General features: G+C 40.9%; 1 protein-coding gene across 1 annotated transcript; it reads left to right on the plus strand.

Moving 5' to 3' along the window:
- Positions 1–2307: 2307 nt before the first annotated feature.
- ZG16 (zymogen granule protein 16) lies at positions 2308–7709 on the plus strand. The gene is made up of 4 exons (XM_034419881.3): positions 2308–2602; positions 3787–3842; positions 3938–4070; positions 7198–7709. Coding segments are annotated over exons 1-4 (552 nt in total). The 5' UTR covers positions 2308–2600; the 3' UTR covers positions 7559–7709.
- The last annotated feature ends 14437 nt before the right edge of the window (positions 7710–22146 follow it).

Consider the following 22146-nt stretch of genomic DNA (forward strand, 5'->3'; position numbering starts at 1 on the left):
CTAACCTGAATAAAAGAGTGGATTGAGTTGGGAAATAAAAGAACTTTAATAATTGAGGGTCATGACCTACAGGCTGGATGCATACATTTTTATGGGGTGAAAAATACAAATTACATGGATATTTCAAAAGACATATAATCAGGAATTCACTATTAATAATTTGGAACAAAATTAAAAAACAACATTATATGGGAATGCCAAATTGGATTTCGCCCAATGAAATATTAACCCTCCCAACTCTATTAGACTGGATTAAAATAATTAGGTACAGGAATATACTTAACGAATTAGAAAATCTAAAAACAAAACAAGAATTAAAGCATGATTTGAATAGGGAAGTACAATGGTGGATGTATTTGCAAATCAGATCAAAATACACAGAGGACACAAAGATTAATCAGATACAATTGGAACAAAAGAATTAGACAAATTATATATGGAAAAGACCAAAAATTAATTAGTAAAATTTATAAATTTTTATTGCGGTATAAAATGGAAGAGGAAACTGTGAAGGACACTATGATTAAATGGGCAAGAAATGTTAAATACTCGATAGAGTTAGAGAAGTGGGGAAAGATGTGGAAAATAAATATGAAATTGACAGTATCAATGGCATACAAGGAAAATCAGATGAAAATGTTTCATAGATGGCATCTTCCGCCAGCTAGAATAGCAAAAATGCTCCCCAGTAATTCACCGAAATGTTGGAAATGCAAGAATAATTATGGAACATACTATCACCTCTGGTGGACGTGTCCGGTGGCAAAACAATTTTGGACTAAAACTATTAGAGGATATAATACAGAAACCAGTAAAGGGAGAGCCAGAGCAATTCTTATTAGGGATTCCAACAGAAAACTATACAAAAGAAAGTCAGTATTTAATATTACATATATTAACTGCAGCCCGCATAATATATGCACAAAACTGGAAGAAGGAATATCCACCAACAGAAGAGGATTTAATCAAAAAAATCCTCGAATGCGCAGAGATGGACAAGCTTACAAAGGAACTTAAGAAAAGAGAGGAATCAGATTACTATCGAGTATGGTTTAGATGGTATGATTGGTGCGAGAAAAGGAAAAACGAAAAAAAGGAATAAAGGAAAAAAGGGGGAACGGAAATAATACTGTATTGTTTATTTTTGTGATAATATGGATTGAATGTGCTGAAGATCAAAGTAAAGAGAAGTCGACACAAAGGAAATTAGATTATTTAAGTAGATTCAGATAAAGTTAGAATATATGTAAATAATAAGAAAGGATCACCTTAAACAAGCTGTTAACAAATGGTTTGTATATGTGTGTTGTTTGTTTTGTGTTTGTTTTTAATGTATTCAAATAAAAAACTTTTTATATAAAAAGAAAATTAAATGGACTCCAGAGGATTGTAGAGGACAAGAAAGCCTGGGGGAACATTGTCCATGGGGTTGCGATGGGTCGGACACACTTCGCAACTAACAACAACAATAACAGAAATAGGAAAGAGTAGAAGAGCATACTAATATTTGTCTATGTATTGGCTAGGAATCTGATGTTTTGGAGCCCGCTAACTTGGGAATGCTTAAAAGAGCCCATGATGAAGTAGTGGGATTAGTGGGATATCCAAAAAAGATATGACAGGACAGCCTGCCTACAAAATGGCCAGTACCTGAGCTTCTTTTGCCCTGTTCCTTGACAGCATCTGACATACAAAAGGATCAAGACCAGTCAGATATTGCCTTCACCACTAAAGATTGGAGAATTGCTACATCAGGGGGAATCTGGCTTCATGCGTGTGTGTGTGTGGGGGGGGGGAATTAGGAGGATTTTGGTTTCATGTGTGTAGATTAGTAGAGTGCAATCTTTGTATGGAGACTTTCTGTGGAGTGGTGCTTGTGCTCTCTAGAGCAGTGCTTCTTAACCTTAGCAACTTTAAGATAGGTGGACTTCAAGGGTCTAGAATTCCCCAGCCAGCAATGAATTCTGGGTGCTGAAATCCACCTATCTTAAAGTTGCTAAGTTTGCGAAACACTGCTCTAGAGTATTCTCTTACCTCTAATGTGTAAGGTACCCGTCATTTTATCTTTCTTCCAGGCCTTCCCTGAATAAATCCTGAATTAAACTGTTGATATTTTGTTTTCTTACTTTTTCTCATTTTAAAAAAATCATGAAAGTGAATTTGAAGACCAACTAAGTCAGCTGTTCAGGTCAAATAGGGGCCTCCTCAGGTAACCTGTGGGCTCCCTCAGTTTATTAATAATGGGAAATTTCAAAGCATTGCTTCTTTCAAACCAGTTTAGTTTATAAGCCCTTCAGCTGGAAAATCCTTAACCAAGTTGATCACAAGGACATCCTTATCCTAGAAGTCATTCAAAGCCAAGCTGGGGCCACCAGATCAAGCAGCCAGAAAAGAGAGAGAGGGTTCCTTGGGTGACTTCCAGGAAAATGCCAACCCAAGAAATCTATCAGAAATTATGATATTGACCCAGCAGGCCTGTTCCCAAGATAAGGTGATCCACATGGTGCCTTGGAAACAGTATAAAATAGTTTGAAGGTCCCCTTAGGGGACTTTGCAGGAGATAGCCATAAATCTCCAAATCCAGGACCGAGTTGGCCACAATGTAAGTAAGAAATGGGACAAGGGTTGGGGTTTTTTCCTATTTAATGTAACAAAAGGAAATCGACAATGTATTCTTACCAATCTAGGTGAAAAGTTTATACTCTGTCCTTAGTCTAACTTTCTAAGAGTTGCTTCAATGGTAGAGGGAGCTGGATGGTTTCTAAATTTAATAAAATATTTAATAGGGGAGAAACTTCCTAAATCTTAAAAGCTGTTCTGATGCAGGTGACCTATAAGTGGTCATGCTTTTTATACCCCAGTGGCTTTAGAGTTCTTTCTAACAGCAGCCTTTTGGAAAGACAAGGTCAATCTGGGATTTGTAGAGAGAATGTTAGAATTGGATTTCAAGCCCTCTTCCTCTGCAAAAATTGGGGCATGAGGAATATTAAGGCTTTTGTGTCCAATTTTTAACCTGGGGTCACCTCATGGAAGTATTGCAAGAAATACAACGAGCAGATTAGAAGTATGGCTGCTACTATGGGAAGAAGGGCAGTGTCATAATATACAGGTAATCCTTGATTTACGACTACAATTGGGACCAGAATTTCCATTGCTGAGCAAGGCAGGTAAGTGAGTTGCATTCAGTTAATGCTTTTTTGCCACAGTTAAATGAATCGATGAAGTTGTAAAGTGAATCACATGGTCGTTAAGCAAATCTGGCTTTTCCCACTGACTTTCCTAGTCAGAAGTTGCCTCAGAAGGTCGCAAATGGTGATCACGTGACCCCAGGATGCTGCATCTATGATTAATAAATGTCAGTTGCCAAGTGCCCGGATTTTGATTACGTGACCACAGGGATGCTGTGAGGGTTGTAAGTGTGAGGAATGGCTATAAGCCACTTCTTTCAGTGCTGCTGTAACTTTGAGCCGTGAGGGCACAGTGATTAGAATGCAGCATTGCAAGCTAATTCTGCCCACTACCAGGAGATCGATCCTGGCTGGCTCAAAGTTAACTCAGCCTTCCATCCTTCCCATGTCAGTTAAATGAGGACCTAGATTGTTGGGGCCAATGTGCTGACTCTGTAAACCACTTAAAGAGGGCTGTAAAAGCACTGTGAAGCGGTATATAAATCTTAAGTGCTGGTGCTATTTGATGAACCACTAAATGAATGGTTGTAAGTTGAGGACGACCTGTGATAATAAAAACAATGTAATTTATTGATTTTATACACAACTGTCTTTCTAGGAAGAATTGTTTCATCATCATCTTCCTCCTGTCGTGTAGCATCTCCCTCCATGCAGGTAAATTCAAGGAAAGGCTGTTCCACAGTGAGCGGGGCTATTACCACTATCCTACCACAGCTCAACCCTTTCTCCTCCCCTCCGTCTTATTTCAGAGAATTCTCGGACTTCCTCCTTTTCTGGCGAGTATGGGGGAACAGGTGGAAACCGCTTTTCTCATTCTGGAAACCAACTCGAGGGGCCCTTGACGGCCTTAAGGATCCGGGTTAATCGTAATTACATTGTGGGGTAAGTACGTGAATGGCTGAGAGGGTTCAGGATTATGTATGTTGAGGAAGGCAAACGTGCTTGGGTTGATGGAAATTAAAAGATCCTATGTCAACATAACTTTGAGGGGTATAGATCTTGTGTCAACACAATTTTGTGGGGAAGCAGATCAGATTTGTTTATTTAATTTCTGTGGCTGCCCATCTCAGTGATTCTGGGTGACTTAACAATTCCAGAATTAATAAAACAAAACAATAAAAGGCATTTTGCAATCCAAACATCCAACATAAATATAAACAGAAGTCTATTTCTTGACTTATTCTATTTTGACAGCACCCATCTCAATCAATGACTCTGGGAAGTTTATACTTCCAAAACTATAAAAATAATTAAAACAATCCGTCCATAAAATCTAAAGTGTAGGGATAGTTCAAGAAAGGGGCCAAAGAGGTTAAGACAGGGGTGAAATGCTCCCAGTTCGGACCGGATCGCCCAATCTGGTAGCGATGGCAGCAGGTGGTTCGGAGAACCAGTAGTAAAAATCCTTGTGCCCCCCCCCCCACACACACACCATGCCCAACTGAGCCACACGATCATCAGAGGCTTTTTTTTTTTTACTTTTAAAAACATTTTTTCTACAACCTCTTCTGATGAAAAAATGCTTTTAAAAGTTAAAAAAAAAGCCTCTGATGATCCCGTGGCTCAGCTGGGATCGTCAGAGGCTTTTCAAAGCATTTTTTTCTGCAACTTCTTGGCCGAAGAGGTGGTAAAAAAAATGCTTTGAAAAGTCTCTGACAATCCCAGCTGAGTTGCCTGATCGGCAGAGGCTTTTCAAAGCATTAGAAAAAATTCTTTGAAAAGTTTTTTTTTTTTAAAGTTGGCCACACCCACCCAGTCACATTATCCACCACCACCATCAAGCCACGCCCACCGAACTGGTAGTAACAAATTTTACATTTCATCCCTGGATTAAGATGGCAGTAATGACTGATGTGATGAGAGTGCCACCCCTTTTTACATGTGCTGCATACACAACACATATAAAAAGAGGAAGGGTTTCAGTTACACCATTGCGTATAGGATGTGTGCACAAACAAATGTCAACATAAGGATATTTGCTCACTACAGATCTTCTCTGTCCATATAGAAAGGAGAAGGGTTTTGGGGTAACTTTTGTTTTCCTTCGGTTTGATTTAATTTAATTTAATTTAATTTAATTAGTTAAATTTATATGCCGATTGTGACTCCTTTTCAGGTTTTAGAGATTTCCTGAATCAGTTGCATGGACAATTGTTAAAAATTATGTTTGTCAAAATTCCAGTTTTTGGATGTCCGTGTTAATAGACCTGGAATCAGTCTTGAACACAGCAGAGTAGTGATTAAACCTTGATTATGAAAATATTGCCTGTCAATTACTTGACTTGATTATGTGCCATTACATCGGTGTGATTCCTAAGTAGGTTTTCTTCATGATGTTCTGTCCCTAATCCATTGTTCAGGTCTTCCAACAGTGGACTCATCTCGGCTGTAATTGAGTGATCTACCTTGCTGCTGGTTATCCTTTTCTTCTTTTTCCTTCCACAGTTACTATATTAAAATCCTTTTTTTCTTTTTCTTTTTTTGCTTGTTGATCATTGGTGAGTCCAGAAAGATATGTCATATTAAAACCTTGGTTCTGAGAACTTGGTGTTGGATCTGAAACTGAATTACTCTGTTATCAAACTCAACTTTGAAATGGGATACTCAGTCTTAGTTACTTAAGAAAATCTATACGGCCACCCAACTCAGTCTCAGTGATTCCGAGGAGCTTGCAAAGATAAAAGGCCAATATAAAAATAATAAAAAGCAATAACCTCCTACCCCCATCCCCAGGTGACCACAGTCAAATAAGACATTTGATACCCTGTTTTCCCAAAAATAAGACATCCCCTGATAATAAGCCCAATCGGGCTTTTGAGTGCATGCACTAAAATAAGTCTCCCCCTGAAAATAAGCCCTCCCCGAAAACATTTCAACGCAGAGCTGGAAATCAGGTAAGACGGCAAGAGGAGCCCCATCTTGCTCCACATGCCCCAAAATAATAAAACCTCCCTGAAAATAAGGCCAAGCACTTATTTCAGGGTTCAAAAAAATATAAGACAGGGTCTTATTTTTGGGGAAACATGGTAGGCTCCATCCCACTTTGGGGCCCCTGGGTCTATTGTTAAAATCTTGACTTCAGGGTCTACTGAAAGAATGTTAAAGTGTGAGTCAATCTTATCCCCACAGGGATGATGTTCCACATGGAGGGAACCACCATGGAGAAGACCATTCTTCTTGGTCTTGTTTGAGGGATCTCCTTAGGAGAGGGGACCTGAAGCATTCCCTACTTCCCTGCTCTGATGGGTTGGATAGATGTGACTGGGAAAAGACAGTCCTTCAAATAATATGGTCCCAAGCCATTATTATTATTCCTTATGTTAGATTTGATCCAGTGTCTTATCCCAAAGTTATTATAATGTAGACGAGTGTTTCTCCAGCTTGACAACTTGAAGATGTGTGGACTTCAACTCCCAGAATTCTGAGAGTTGTAGTTCACTCATCTTCAAGTTGCCAAGCTTGAAAAACACACTGAATTGTTCATGGCTATTCTTCCAATCCATGTTTTTTCACATGGCAGAGTAACTATAGGATTACTCAACCAGACTTTGATGTATAGTGCCAGATGAAATGAGTAACCTATGTGGTTTAGTTTAAAGTGTGAAGTGTTTAGTTGAAACACACTTTCAGAAAAAAGTTTCTAACAGTCCAAGGATAATTTCTACACTTGTTGGAAATAAACACTGTTTCCAATGTAGGTTTAGTCATCATTAAGACAGTTCACTCTTTAATCAGTGTAGGTGTAATTAAGTCCAAACAAAAGCTTCATTGTGCAGTTGTTTTCACATTATTCACAGAATTTTAAGAGGAGTTATTACCAAAGTATCCTCAATTTTTAACCTCCTTGTTTTTCCTCATTGCTCATTTCCTCATTGTTCTTCTCAAAGAAAATCTATTAAGGAAACTAAGGTACCTTTTTATCGGTAATAATATGATTCTAATCTGGAAACTCATACTACATAGATTGAAACTGGTCCAAGAGAACCAATATCCTATTTATTTATTCCAGCTTGCAGGTCCGTTACGGAAAGGAGTGGAGTAACTACGTCGGTGGCACTAACGGAGATTTGGAGGAAATCTTCTTGTTCCAAAGGGAGTCCATCATCCAAGTATCTGGGAAATACACTGATTATCTTCGCAAACTGGTCTTTGTCACTGACGAGGGGCGCTACTTTTCTTTCGGCAAGGACTATGGCATCAGTTTCAGTGGGGCACCACTCTTCCCAAACACCGTCCTGCGTTACATCAGTGGCCGTTCCAGCAGTTCCGTCATTAATGCCATTGGATTCCACTGGGATAAATATGCTGCTGGTTGCAGCTATTGTAATGAGGCAATACAGGAACAAGATAACAAAGAAAGAGTAGAGTAGAAGGCAGCAGAAAGTCTTTTCTGCTATCAGTGAGATTAGGGTAGTAAATTCCTTCAGCATCCAACTCTACTAGTCTCCACTGCCCTGTTGCCAATCATCTGTCTCTTTACAGATACATACTAAACCAATAAACCATTGCAAACCCAAACAACTTTTTCTTCCAACATTTTTTATTTTATTTTATTTATTTATTTTCATCAAGCATGTATTAGATAACAGATATAAGTATAAACATGATTATGAATACATGAAATGGATAGAATAAATGGGGACATTAGGACAGTGATGGTAGGAATGTAGGTGTGCTTATGCATGCCCCCTTACAGACCTCTTAGGAATGGGGTGAGGTCAACAGTAGACAGTCTAAGGTTAAAGTTTTGGGGGTTTGGGGAAGAATCCACAGAGTCAGGTAGTGCATCCCAGGCATTGACCACTCTGTTAGTGAAATCGTATTTTTTGCAAGCGGTTTACCATAAGTTTGTATCTATTGTGTGCTCGTGTGTTGTTTTGGTTGAAGCTGAAGTATTCATTAACAGGTAGGACATTGTAGCAGATCATTTTATGTACTACGCTTAGGTCGGATCTAAGACGGTGAAGTTCTAAGTTGTCTAAGCCCAAAATTTCAAGTCTGGTGGCACAAGGTATTCTGCTGTGAGCAGAGGAAAGGAGGACTCTTCTCGTGAAATATCTCTGGACTTGTTCAATTGTATTAATGTCCAATATGCAGTGTGGGTTCCAGACAGATGAGCTGTATTCAAGAATTGGTCTAGCCCTAGTTTACAGTTAAATATTACCTAAGAAGAAGCTACGCAAGATTAGGTTAACAACTCTTAATGCCTTTTTGGCAATGCTGTTACAGTGAGCTCTGGCACTTAGATCATTTGAGATGAGTACCCCAAGGTCCTTGATAGAGCGATGGTCGTCTATGAGGTCATGTTTCCCACCCTTCCTTTATCATGGAAAGGAAGGGAAAGAAAATCACTGTCTGATCTGGCTTAGAATTTGCTTTGGAGCTGTTCTTCCCACAAAGGACCAGCAGTGAACACTGTGGCTAATAAAATGCAAACTGGAAACAAAGTGCCATTGTTTTTTTTTTGACCGATTGTCCACCTTTGAAGGGTGGGACATCACTACGCTGAAATAATGTAGGGATTTCTTACAACCTAATTTTCCAACATTTTGATATGCATAGCATACTGAATTGACATAATAGGAGAAATGGAGCAGTGGTTAAAAGCATCAGCTATGAGCTCCTACTGTTATCTCAACCACGGCCTTTCTGTTTGATCCTAAGCAAACTGCTATATGGCTCCCTCAGCCTTCCTGATATAAATGAAATGATAAAAATGATGCTATTTTTCTAAAACTATTGAGAAGATGAATGAGTCTATGCACTGCACCCAAGCCTTGGCTTACTTCAACCAAAATTTTTGATTAAGCAACAATGGCTGTGTTGACATACAGGTAGTGCTTGATTTATGACCGCGCCAGAATTTGCATTTTTAAGCAGGGTGGTTGTTAAATCACGCACAATCTTATGACCCTTTTTTCCCTTGGTTGTTAAGTGAATCACATAGTTGTTTAATGAATCACATGGTTGTTAAGCAAATCCACCTTTCCCTGTTGACTTTGCTTGTTGGTAGCCAGCTGGGAAGGTCACAAATGGTTATCACATGGCCCTGGAAGTATCATAGGTTCCAATTGCCAATTGCCCAAATTTTGATCATGTGTCAGGATGCTAAGACAGTCAAAAGTGTGAGGACCAGTTATAAGTCACCTTTTCAGTGCTGCTGTAACTTCAGATGGTTACTAAATGAATAGTTGTAAGTCAAGGACTACCTATACATGAGCCAAAACCAAAACATCATGTTCTGCATTGGTGTGATATACAAACCCAGCCATACACTTTAAAAAACAAAATGATGCTGCATGGGATGAAGGGTTATTTTGTGTGGAGGGACCCTCAAAAAAGTCAAAAGAGTGTCCATGGCTGTCTGGATGAAGCCCCTGCCCCCCCTTTTTTTTACATGCATAAAAAGCATGGCTCATATGAACAGCGATTAGTTTCAGACATAAAACTAGCAAATGGTGCTGCACTTGGTGTTGCATTGTGAGACAAGTTAAGGACTGCAAGTGGTGGTCCAACCAATAGTCCCATCCTCTGCTCAAACAGGAAACCCTACAGTATACCATTTCAGACAAATGGTTGTCTAATCTCTTCTTAAAATCCTCCAGTGCTGGATCACCCACAACCTCTGGAGGAAATTTGTTTCACTGATTAGAAAGAGCCTGGTGGCGCAGTGGACTAAGTGCTGTTAAAGTAGCACTTAGTTGCCAGCTGCCAGCAATTACTGCAAGTTCAAATCTCACCAGGCTCAAGGTTGACTCAGCCTTCCATCCTTCCGAGGTAGGTAAAATGAGGACCCGGATTGTGGGGGCAATAAGCTGACTTTGTATAAAATAGAACACTGCTTAGGGGGGGCTGAAAGCCTTACTAAGCAGGAATATACAAAAATATGAAGGCTATCGCTTAATGCATTGTAAGCCGCCCTGAGTCTCTGGAGAAGGGCGGCATATAAATCGAAATAATAAATAAATAAATTGTTCTAACAGTTGGGAAATTTCTCCCTGGTTCTAGATTGCTTCTCTCCTGGATTAGTTTCCATCCATTGCTTCTTGTCCTGCCTTCAGGTGCTTTGGAGAATAGCTTGATTCTCCTCTTCTTTGTGGCAGCCCCTGAAATATTGGAACACTGCTATCATGTCTCCCCTAGTCCTTCTCTTCATTGAACTAGACCAGGGGTCGGCAACCTTAAACGCTCAAAGAGCCATTTGGACCCGTTTCCCACAGAAAAGAAAACACCGGGAGCCACAAAAACCTTTTGACATCTAAAATGAAGATAACACTGGATATATCATTTTTTACCTTTATGCTATGTATATAAAAAAACTATAGTGTGTTGCATTTATGAAATCAATGGCCTGCTACAGAGAAAATACATTTTTATTTCTGCATGCAACAAAAACATTTTGAACTCCAGAAAAAAAGATGGGTCGAAAAGCTCAATAAAACATGTGCTGGCAGGTGTCACACATTGGTGGTTGTGATGCATATTTTGAGTGACAGGGAGCCGCAGCAGAGGGATGAAAGAGCCAGATGCGGCTCCAGAGCCATGGGTTGCAGACCCCTGAACTAGACATACCCAATCCCCGCAACTGTTCCTCATATGTTTAAGAAGAAGCCTACATAAATGCCCAAGTAGCATTTTGCAAAGGACAGATCATGTGTTATGAAGGAAGATGACCTTACAGAAGGCAAGTGTCTAGGCACTCCAGCAGCCCAGATCAAATGGCCAATTTAGGGCAGTGGCCAGCCAGTGGATGGGAGAGGACACATCTGCAGCAATCTCAGTAGGAACTTTTATCTGCAGCTGTGTATAGGTTTCAATGCATATTTATCCTGCCAAAGGATTGATGGGTAAGTGTAGGTTGCAGGTGGTTGGAGATGGGCCGATCCACACATCTGCCAAATCTCAACTACACATTGTGTGAGATGCGTGTCCTGCATGCTCATTGGTTGACATCTTCTACATTTTATGTGCTTTGTTGTTTGAGCATCCCCCTGCCAGAACGTTAACATTCACAGAGGCATAATTGCAACAGCTATGCAACCATCCCCAAACAACTGACACACACTGTCCCTGACGTGCAGTGATGCAGAAGTCTAAATCAAGCCTAAGGCACCAGGATAGGCTAGAGGCCAGGAGACAGTAAGTTCTAGTCCCACCTCAGGCATAAAAGTCGGCTGGATGACTTTGATCCAATCACCAGGAGACTGTGAGTTCTAGTCCCACATTAGGCAGATTGGAAAATAGTCAGATATCTGCTTTCCATTTTGCAGGGCTTGGAAATGTAAATTTTACGGGCCTCAGAGTTCCTTTAGGAAGAGCCAAATTTGTTGGCTTTCCTTGGGTTTGTTTTTTTAGGATGGGGTGAATAGCCAAAATGGAACAGATACTGGATATTAATACCAGAGTTTGCTTTTCATTAGACATTCACAAGGAGGCTGTGAGTTCTAGTCCCACTTTGGGCATGAAACCCTGACTGGGTGACTTAGGGCCAGTGACTCTTTCTGAGCCCAACTCACTTCACAGGGCGGTTGTTGTGGGGAAAATGGGAGAAGGAAGCTGTATTGGCTATGTTCACTGCCTCGAGTTATTTATAAAAATAATGAAGCCAGGATTCAAATAAGTAAAAAACTTGGTAAACCCCGAACTTGCTATCACTTATAACATCAATGAAGAGTTGCACATGGTCAGCAGACCATGGAAAACACTTCTGTAACACAGGAACAATAGAGGATACATTTAGGTCCCCTTAGTAGTTAACCAAGGATGAGATAAAGGCAGTTGTGTGAGAGTATGGCCTTTAAAAATGGTTAGCAAAGCATTTTTGCGTTACAGCCAGAAGGAAGAATGAGGTGAAGATCCATATGGAAGCTCCTGTAGGGTTGCTAACAATCTCTTGCATTTCCAATTCCAAGCATCGTCTGTGAATATAGGAAGATCAAGTGAGCTATTTAGAATCGGTAACATCAGTTGCTAGGCACCATTGTGTCATTTTCTGCAATAGTGAAGGCCTCCCAAGATTTTGGTATTCTTGTCTGAAATCACACATGTGAAATTGAGAGTGTGGAAATGTCATGCAATAATGGGCCATCTCATGAGATGCTGCTGACCACTTTCAAAGTAAATGTTTTCAGTTTTTACTATTTATCTCTAACGGGCGGGTCCAGGAACACCTGGTGATAGTTGACCCATCAGTATTGTGGAGCCCTAATTGCAATGTACGTTAGACTAGAATCAGATCTATATCTATAGATGGGAATGTTTGGTTGCACAAAACCAAACCAGAATATGTATATTCTTCTTCCTTTCCCTTGTGGTTGTTGTACCTTCATTTAAGCTAGTTTGTGTCTAGATCAGGGTGTCCAATGTCAGCAAACCTAAGACCAATGGATTTCAACTCCTAGAATTCACCAGTCAGCCATGTTGGCTGGGGAATTCCTGGAGTTGATGTCCATTGGTCTTAAGGTTGCCCAGGTTGGACACCCCTGGCCTGGACCATCAACTTCTTTTTCTATCAATTAACAGCCTTAATTTTTTTTTCTGTCTGAGCACCTAAGCCCGTGATGGCGAACCTATGGCACACGTGCCACAGGTGGCACACATAGCTATATTGGTGGGCATGTGAGCTCAGTTCTGGCACACATACGCGCACTGGCCAGCTGATTTTCAGGCCTTCAAAGCCCACCAGAAGTTGGCAAATGGGCCGTTTCCGGCCTCCGGAGGGCCTCCAGGGAGGTGGGGAAGTTGTTTTGCCCCTTCCCAAGCTCCTAGAAAGCCTCTGGAGCCTGGGGAGAGAGAAAAGCGGGCCTACGGGCCCATCGTGCCATCGTGTACCAGGAGCAGGGGGTTTACAAGGGGTTACACGCAGGGCTGGGGCGCATAGAATTATGGATGTGGGCACCAGTGGTGAGTTCCTCCTGGTTCAACCTGGTTCCACCGAGCCGGTAGCGGTGATGATATGACATCACTGAACCGGTTCGCCCCCCCCTTTGCCCCCCGTGTTATTCTTACCTTTTATTTGGCCCCACCCCCAATCTATTGCTGCCTCCTGAGTCCCAGCTGATCTGCTAGAAGGAAAAAAGCTGTTTAAACTCTTGCTGTGGGGCTTCAAGAGCCGCCCTACAGCTGATCAGTGTTAAAAGGCAGTGTGCTGGTAGACCGGTGCCTCCAAAAACAAATGAGTAGACCGGTACAGCTCTGCAAGTAATTAAAAGCCTAGTAGACCAGTACCTCTGCTAAATCCTAAAGAATTGTCACATGACCATCAAGCCATGCCCACAAAATAAGCCATGGCCACAGAACCGGTAGTAAAAAATTTTAGAACTCACCCCTGGTGGGCACGCATGCGTGCGAGCCCCCCTGCCCTTCCGCTCCTGGCATGCGATGGCAAAAAGGTTAGCCATCACTGAGCTAAGCTATGTGAAAAGACAGCAGCTAGCCCAACATCATCAGGTGACTTCCATGATCCAGGAGGACCTGATCCAAGTTCTCTGCTTGAAACCACAGCCCTGACAGTTAGTTATATGAGACATTTTAAAACAGCAGAAGCAGAAAACCCTTCTTCCCTTATGTATGTCTCAGCTCAGCAAGAAGAGACAATGAAAGCTTTGACTTTATTATAAACCATCAATTCAGTGTTGACTTTTAGTGTTCACATAGATATTCTCCAGGATGCAGATCTCTCAATCTTCCAACAGGGTTCCAATCACCACTATAACAGAGTCCATACAATTTACTGCGGGCCACTAAAACCTTCTCTTTCCATCCAACATTCCCAGCATGATGGACATCTCCAGAGAATTAGGTCTTTGCATAATATGTCCAAAATACAACACGGTAATTTGAGCCTAGTCATTTGTTCTTTGAGTGAGAACTTGGGGTTGATTTGTTCAAGGATCATTTTCTTAACCATTTGTGGCACTCTCAAGAATCTTCTCCAGCACCAAATTTCAAAAGCATCAAATTTCAAAAGCATCTATCTTACTCTTCCATATTGTTTCTATCTTGCTTCTCTAAAGCCCAACTTTCACTTCTGTAGAGTGTCATGGAGAAAAGGTTTGCCTGAATGATTCTGCTCTTTATTTATTTTTATTTATAACATTTTTGGATGGAGTCACTGAAGCAATAGGTGTGAGCTTAAATGGACTCCAGAGGATGATAAAGGACAGGAAGGCCTAGAGGAATGTTGTCCATAGGGTTGCAATGGGTTGGACATGACTTTGTAACTAACAACAACAATAACATTTTTATTTATTTTTTGTTTCTCACCTTTATTATGTAACTCAAAACAGTGAACTCCTTCTCCCTCCTATTTTCCCCACAACAACCCTGTAATGACTGACCCAAAGTAACCCATCAGCTTTCATACCTAAAGCAAGACTAGAACTCACAGTCTCCTGGTGATTGGCCCAAAGTCACCCAGCTGGTTTTCATGCCTAAGGCGGGACTAGAATTTACCATCTTCAGGTTCCTTAACCACTACACCAAAGTGTCTCTACAGCTATAGACCCATCATAGCATCTGAATGTCATTTCCAAGACATGAAATGACTGCCCTACCAAGTGTTAGTCTATTCTTTCCAATAGTTGATCCCCAAAGCCAGATTGGGGATCTGCATTTCTAAAGGAAAGCAAATTCTGGTAGTGCTATTCACTATCCATTCCATTTTTGGAAGAAGAAGAAGAAGGAGAAGGAGAAGGAGAAGGAGAAGGAGAAGGAGAAGGAGAAGAAGAAGAAGAAGAAGAAGAAGAAGAAGAAGAAGAAGAAGAAGAAGAAGAAGAAGAAGAAGAAGAAGAAGAAGAAGAAGAAGAAGAAGAAGAAGGACTACTCCCAAAAATACTCTGAGGGTCATTTTGCAGGGCATGGAGGTTGCACCTCCATGCCCGGCAAAATGGAAATCAGATATCTGACTGCTTTCCAATCTGTTTTTTATTGCTTAATGGTGCCAACTTTTGATAGGAGAAATTCCTACCAGGACAGGGTTAATTAGATGTTAAGGCAGATGTTGTTTGCTTCAGTAGGTTACCAAGAGAGAGAAAATGTGTATCATATTTTGATGCCCACTTTGAATTCCTGCCCTCCTGCTTTTTTAAATTGATTCCTTTGATACCAACATCAATCAACAAATTGGAAGCTTTCATGGTGTGAAACAAACAGCTTCTGCAAGGAATGTTCTCTCTTTGCAAGAATGTCTCTGGACTTCACATGTTCTCCATGCACAATCTTGACAAATAAACATCAGATAGCTGCAACCCAGAACTTTTCTAGGAAGGTTGTTCACTTATCCTGCAAAAATCCGGCCAGAAACGGGAAATTTCTTGGGAGTGAATCTGGTGGGGAGTAACCTCAACGCTATGTCTTTCAGTGAATGGATGTGAATAGTGCAGCAAAACTTTCTTTTAACAGACAGATGGGCAGGGTGGCGTGTCTGCTATTAACAAAAGTCTGTTAAACTGTTCTGTTAAACTGAACAGTGCTTATCTACACTTTTCAGATCAGAAGATTTTTGGCACTAACAATCAACAGTAGCCCATGAAAGAGGTGCCTCTCTGAATTTTTTAAAAAATTGAAATTATCAACATAGTTTCTTTTTTTTAAAAAAATGCAATAATTTCAAAAATACTTTTGAGCAGGAAATATTAAAAGTAGTCCTCGGCTTACAATAGTTCATTTAGTGACCGTTCAAAGTTACAACAGCACTGAAAAAGTGACTTATGTCCATTTTTCACTCTCATGACCATTGCAGCATCCCCTTGGTCATGTAATGAAAATTCAGATGCTTGGCAAGTGGTTCATATTTATGACCATTTCTATGTCCCAAGATCTTCTGGTCTCTTTTTGCAACCTTCCAACAAGCATAGTCAATGGGAAAGTCAGTTTCACTTAACAGCCCTGTTACTAACTTAACAACTGCAGTCATTTGCTTAACAACTGTGGCAAGAAAGGTCGAAAATGGAGCAAAACTGACTTAACAAATGTCTCACTTAACAACATAAATTTTGGACTCAGTTATGGTCGTAAATTAAGGATTATCTGGTGTTGGTTTCAGTAGAACAATCCATGGAATTGGAAAGATTCTAACTTGAAACCATGCACCTTTAAAAATTAAATTATAAAATATATGATTTTGATTTTTAATTAATCTGGTCTACAAACATTAATAATCATAATCCTTGTCGACCGAACTAATTTTTTCTTTCTTTACACACTGTCCTATATTCCATCCTGTGGCCATCGAGATGTTAACCTCCTAGCAACTGAAATTCCTGTGAAAAAGTAATGATGCACTCTGCACATTCTGTACAAGCAGGAAAATTGAAGTATAAGATTGGTTTAACCAGCCAGCAACTAAATAGAGTATTTTTTGTGATAAAGGATGCTTACATAACCTGGGAAAATCAAATCTTTTGCAAGGCTGACTGGAAGGATTGAGAGGGGTTTGTCAATAAAGTTGCAAGCAAGAGAGTCCATGCAGGAAAACTGAGTCAAGAGCTTCTGCTAATAGGAATATTTTCCTGTTCTTTATTCACCACCCCCTGAGTTTCACGCTGAGGAAAAAATCCACAGTAAGCTTGTCTTTCACATATCATGGGGCTGATGAAATAAGCGGCAAATAGCACATCACTCTTCTCCAATCTGGCACTTTGTAGATACTTAAAATCAGTGTACAGGTAGTCCGAGATGTACAACCATAATTAGGGCCAGAATTTCTGTGTCAAAGCAAGGCAGTTGGTAAATGAGTCACACCCAATTTCATGGTCTATTTTTAATCACGGCTATTAAGCGAATCACTCAGTTGTTAAGTTAATCATGCAAATATGAAACAAATCTGGCTTTCCCCCATTGACTTTGCTTGCCGGAAGCTGGCTAGGAAGAGCACAAATGGTAGTCACATGACCCTGGGACAGTGCAACTGTTGTAAAAGCCTGTTGGTTGCTAAGCACTGTAGGAAGAAAAATCTGGTCCGGTTCCAACCTGGGAGAAAGACGCTGGAAATAAAATGGAGGCTGGCTGGTTGGAAAGAAGGTCTCTGTTTATTTGTAAACTTCAGTGACAGCAACAAGATTTCTGGGGTGGCTGACAAAATGGCTGAATGAGTGGATGGAGCTTTATAGGTTTCTGGGGTTTTGGGTTTGAGATGTTCCAGGGGGTTGTGCAATGTAGTGAGCCTTGTGTCTTTTGCTATTCTAATGGTGGTGGGCAAATCTTATTATGTCCTAAAGGTCATATCCTGTCCTTAGAATTTGGAGGAGGGATGTAAATTCTTAATCCCATCAGCTCCAGCCTTCTGTGGATAGGCTGGCCAAGATTTCTATAAATGGATACTCCGGTTTTCTCAATAGATCCAAAAGTATTTCATTCATAAAACTTAACTTTTGGAGGGACTGCCTGGAATGTTTTCCTGGTAATGGAGAGTAAAGTGAATAATTTGATCCTAGGAAAGCCTTCTTTCTGGGGGTGGGGGGGACCGACTTCCTAGAGCACCCTAATTTTGATCACATGACTTTGGGGAAGTTACAATGGTTGTAAGATGAAGATCGGTTGTAAATCATTTTTTTCAGTGCCACTGAAAATTTTTTTGAATGGTAACTAAACTACTGTAATCTGACCCAATTTGAGGATTCCAGGTTGGGGACAGCTACAATAAACATTCCAACTATAAGGAAGACACAAATCAGTCACAACTTGTGGGTATTTCAATTCTGCAGGGTCAAAAGTGATTTGAGCCTTTAGTTCAGCTCTGCATTTTTTAAATTAATCAGCAGTAATGTCCCCAAAAGACTTGGCATTCGACTTACAATCATTCATTTAGTGATTATTCAAAGTTACTGTGGCACCACAAAAACTGACTTATGATTGATTTTCACACTTATGACCATTGAATCAACTTCAGGTCATGTGATCAAAATTCAGGCACTTAGCAACTGGCATGTGTAATATTTATGCCTGTTGCACTGTTCCTGGATCGTGTGATCGCCATTTGTGACTTCCCCCATTGATTCTTAGCAAAATCAATGGGGGAAGACAGATTTGCTTAATGACTGCATAATTCACTTAACAACTCCAGTGATTAACTTAACAACAGTGGTAAAAAAAAGTCATAAAATGGGGCAAAACTCAAATAAAAACTGCTTTGCTTCGCAACTTAAATTTTGGTAGTAAGTTGAAGACTACCTGTATAGCAGGAAAGCAAATTTACAAGAAATATTATAGGACTGGGTTGTTGGTTAATTACCAAAAAGGCTAATTAGCAGAAAGTAGGGGTAGTCCTCGAGCTATGACTGCAATTGAGCCCAGAATTTATGTTGCTAAGTGAAACATTTGTTAAGTGAGTTTTGTCCCATTTTACAAATTTTCTTGCCACAGCTATTAAGTGAATCACTCCAGTTGGGAAATTAGTAACACAGTTGTTAAGTGAATCTGGTTTCCCCATTGACTTTGCTGGTCAGAAGGTCACAAAAGGGGATCACAAGACCCCGGGACCCTACAACCATGGAAAATGTGACCATGGGGAATGCTGCAATGGTTGTAAGTGTGAAAAACTGTCATAAGTCACTTATTTAGGAGTATTGTAACTTCAAATGGTCACTAAATGAATTGTAGTAAGTCAAAAGCTTTTCCTGTATGTCAGGGGTATCAAACTCAAGCCCTGGGGGCTGGATCCGGCCTCCAGGGCGATTAGATCTGGCCCACAGGGCCGCCCTGGAAACAGCGAAAGACTGGCCCATGCTGCCTCTGCCAGCGAAAAGGGGCTCCCAAGCTCCGTTTTTGGCTGTGACGGCATCCTGCAACCCTCTGCCAGCAAAAACAGAGCTTGAGAGGGCCATACGCGGGCAGAGGGATGCAGGAGGCCGTCACAGCCAAAAACGGAGCTTGGGAGCCCCTTTTCGCTGGCAGAGGCACCATGGGCCAGTCTTTCGCTGTTTCCAGGGCGGCCCTGTGGGCCAGATCTAATCACCCTGGAGGCCGTATCCGGCCCCCAGGGCTTGAGTTTGATACCCCTGACATACAGGAAAAGCTTTTGACTTACTACAATTCATTTAGTGACCATTTGAATTTACAATAGGCCGTCGCAGCCAAAAAGGAAACTCGGGAGCCTGTTTTTGCTGGCAGAGCACTTGGGCCACCAAAGCCCTCCCCCCCCAGCACGAGTGATGTTGAGCTGGCCATGCCCAACCAAGCATGCCCACCTTGGCCCCGTGAGGTCAAACACAAACCTGATGCAGCCCTCAATGAAATCAAGTTTGACACCCCTGCTGTATGTGGGAAAGCTGCAGTTATTGTGTTATAGCTGCCCATCCCATTAGAATTTAATGCTACTTATGTGGTATGACATCATTTAACGCATCCTCTTTCTTCATAGACTGCTATGTTTCCTGTGGAGGTGGGGAGGGAGGAAGTCAACAGAGTATGGAAAAATGTTTTCTTCAGAAAAGCAACTTAGAATATCGAAATAATTGCATAACATACAGTTCCTTCCTTGCCTCATCCGTAAACTCACTAGACAGATTAATCCTGGATTTTTCTCACCACCCTTAAAGAAAAATTAATAAGGAAGTAAAAGTTAGACTAGGCAATCACTGACTCTAAATATAGTGCAAGGCAGCTGGGTATAGGACAAATTACCACAAATTAGGTCAATCTCTGACAAACTGCCCTGCCACTCAACAACTCACTCAGTCCAGGACTCTGGAGATGAATTTCTATGAGCAGCAGTGCTTGGCTTGGGTTCCCCAGCCAGTCTGAAAAATCTTGGTGTTTATTACCTTAAGCATTGGAGAAAATTATTATCGAACTGCAATTCTTAGCATGACAAAAGAGCAAATAGTTAGGTCTCCAGGAAATTCATTGTACAGATTGAATTTAATTGTAATTGTATTTAAATTTGAACCAGAAGATTTTGAGCCAGTTCTGCCCAATCTGTTTTCCTCAGCATGGAGGGGAAAAATATCACATTTGCTATTCTACTTTTCTTCGTGAGCTTATTTGTACGGCACTAAGAAGTTTCAAATTATTTCTATAATATATTTAAATCATGTCAGCAGTTCCCTTTGCTTTCTAATAGTTAAACTTTTCCACTCTTTGTCTTTATTATAAGATGGACCCAAATGTTTACAGATGATGCCATTTTTTCTCATTTTAGAGAAGAAAGAAAAATAGCCTCAGATTACTTAGAAGGCAAATTACTTTTCCTATTGATGAAGAGCTCAGCTTACTTTCAGAACTGAGCATCCAGTGTTGCCGCTGGCATGGTTAAATTAAACATTAATTTCACTTTTTGAGCCAAATCCCTTGCTGCAAAGCACTTCAGTTCATGTTCACTGAAGTTTTAGCTCTGAAACATTTAGAGCTGCGTTTCTCAACCTTGGCAACGTTAAGATGGGTGAACTTAATAATTCCCATAATTTCCCAGTTAGCCATGCTGGCTGGGGAATTCTGGGAGTTGAAGTTCACCCATCTTAAAATTGCCAAGGCAGAGAAACAGTGATTTAGAGTTAGGACCATTTAGTTAGTCCTCGACATATGACCTTAGTGAAGCCTACCTGTTATGGTTGTAAGTTGTGACGATTGTAAAACAGGTCAGTCACCTGACTGAATTGATTTAATGACATTGACTACCACCTTTTTTGTGGTCATTAAACAAATGTGGCAGTCATAAACGAAACAATAAAACACAGTGATTACTGGCTCAGGAATTCTGGGTATTAAGCTTCACAGGCCGTAAAGGGCCCATAGCTGCCCACCCCGGGCCTAAGTCATTTATAGCTTTAAGCACTTTTGTCTGATAAACAGTTGGCAACCAATGGAGATTTTTCAGTACATATGATTCCCGTCCCTTGCATCAATTAGCAGCCTATTTGATTGTGACTTCAGAGTACTTTTCAAACACACCTGCCCAGTTATCCAATCCCACCCTGGCCCAGTAAACCATGTTATACTAATCAAGATGGGATGTAACCAAAGGTGGATAACAGTTATAACAATTACTAAATCCAACTAGCTTAAGAAGGGTTGAACTGATGGACCAACTGAAGCTTCCTTACAAGCACCACTTTATAATGTCTTGGTAAGACCACACTTGGAATATTACGCCCAGTTTTGGTTGTCACAAGATAAAAAAATATAGAGACTCTAGAAAGAGTGGAGAGAAGAGTGACAATGATAATTAGGGGACTGGAGGCTAAAACATATGGGGAACTGTTGCAGGAATTGGGTATGTTTAGTCCAGTGAAAAGAAGGACCAGGGGTGACAGGATAGCAATGTTCCAATACCTTAGGGTTTGCCACAAAGAAGAGAGGGGTCAACCTATTCTCCAAAGAATAGGCAACGAGCCTCGGTGGTGCAGCAGACTAAAGTGCTGTTAAGTGCTAGCACTTAGCTGCCAGCTGCCTGCAATTCGTGCAAGTTCGAATCTCACCAGGCTCAAGATTGACTCAGCCTTCCATCCTTTCGAGGTAGGTAAATTGAGGACCTGGATTGTGGGGGCAATAAGCCGACTTTGTATAGAACAACACCACTTAGGGGGGCCCGAAAGCCCTAATAAGCAGGTATATACAAAAAAGTATGCAGGCTATTGCTATAATGCATTGTAAGCCGCCCTGAGTCTATGGAGAAGGACAGCATATAAATTGGACTAATAAATAAATAATAAATAATAAAGCACCTGAAGACACAACAAGGAGCAATGGATGGAAATTAATCCATGGGAGAAGCAACCTAGAACTAAGGAGAAATTTCCTGACATTTAGAACAATTAGTCAGTGGAACGACTTGCCTCCAGAAATTGTAGGTGCTCCAACACTGGAGGTTTTTAAGAAGAGATTGGACCATTTGTCTGAAATGGTATAGGGCCGTGATGGCGAACCTATGGCACGCATGCCACAGGTGGCACGCATAGCCATATCGATGGGCACGCGAGCTCAACTCTAGCGGACCTTCTGGGCCCACCAGAAGTAGAGA

The sequence above is a fragment of the Pantherophis guttatus genome, chromosome 4 (genome assembly GCF_059756535.1).
Source record: "Pantherophis guttatus breed Tessera chromosome 4, ASM5975653v1, whole genome shotgun sequence".
NCBI lineage: Eukaryota > Metazoa > Chordata > Lepidosauria > Squamata > Colubridae > Pantherophis > Pantherophis guttatus.

Excerpts from the sequence above, each read along its gene's own strand:
- ZG16 (XM_034419881.3), top strand. Across the intron at positions 3,843-3,937 it reads TAGCATCTCCCTCCATGCAG|AGAATTCTCGGACTTCCTCC; the intron begins GTAAATTCAAGG and ends GTCTTATTTCAG. Across the intron at positions 4,071-7,197 it reads AATCGTAATTACATTGTGGG|CTTGCAGGTCCGTTACGGAA; the intron begins GTAAGTACGTGA and ends TATTTATTCCAG.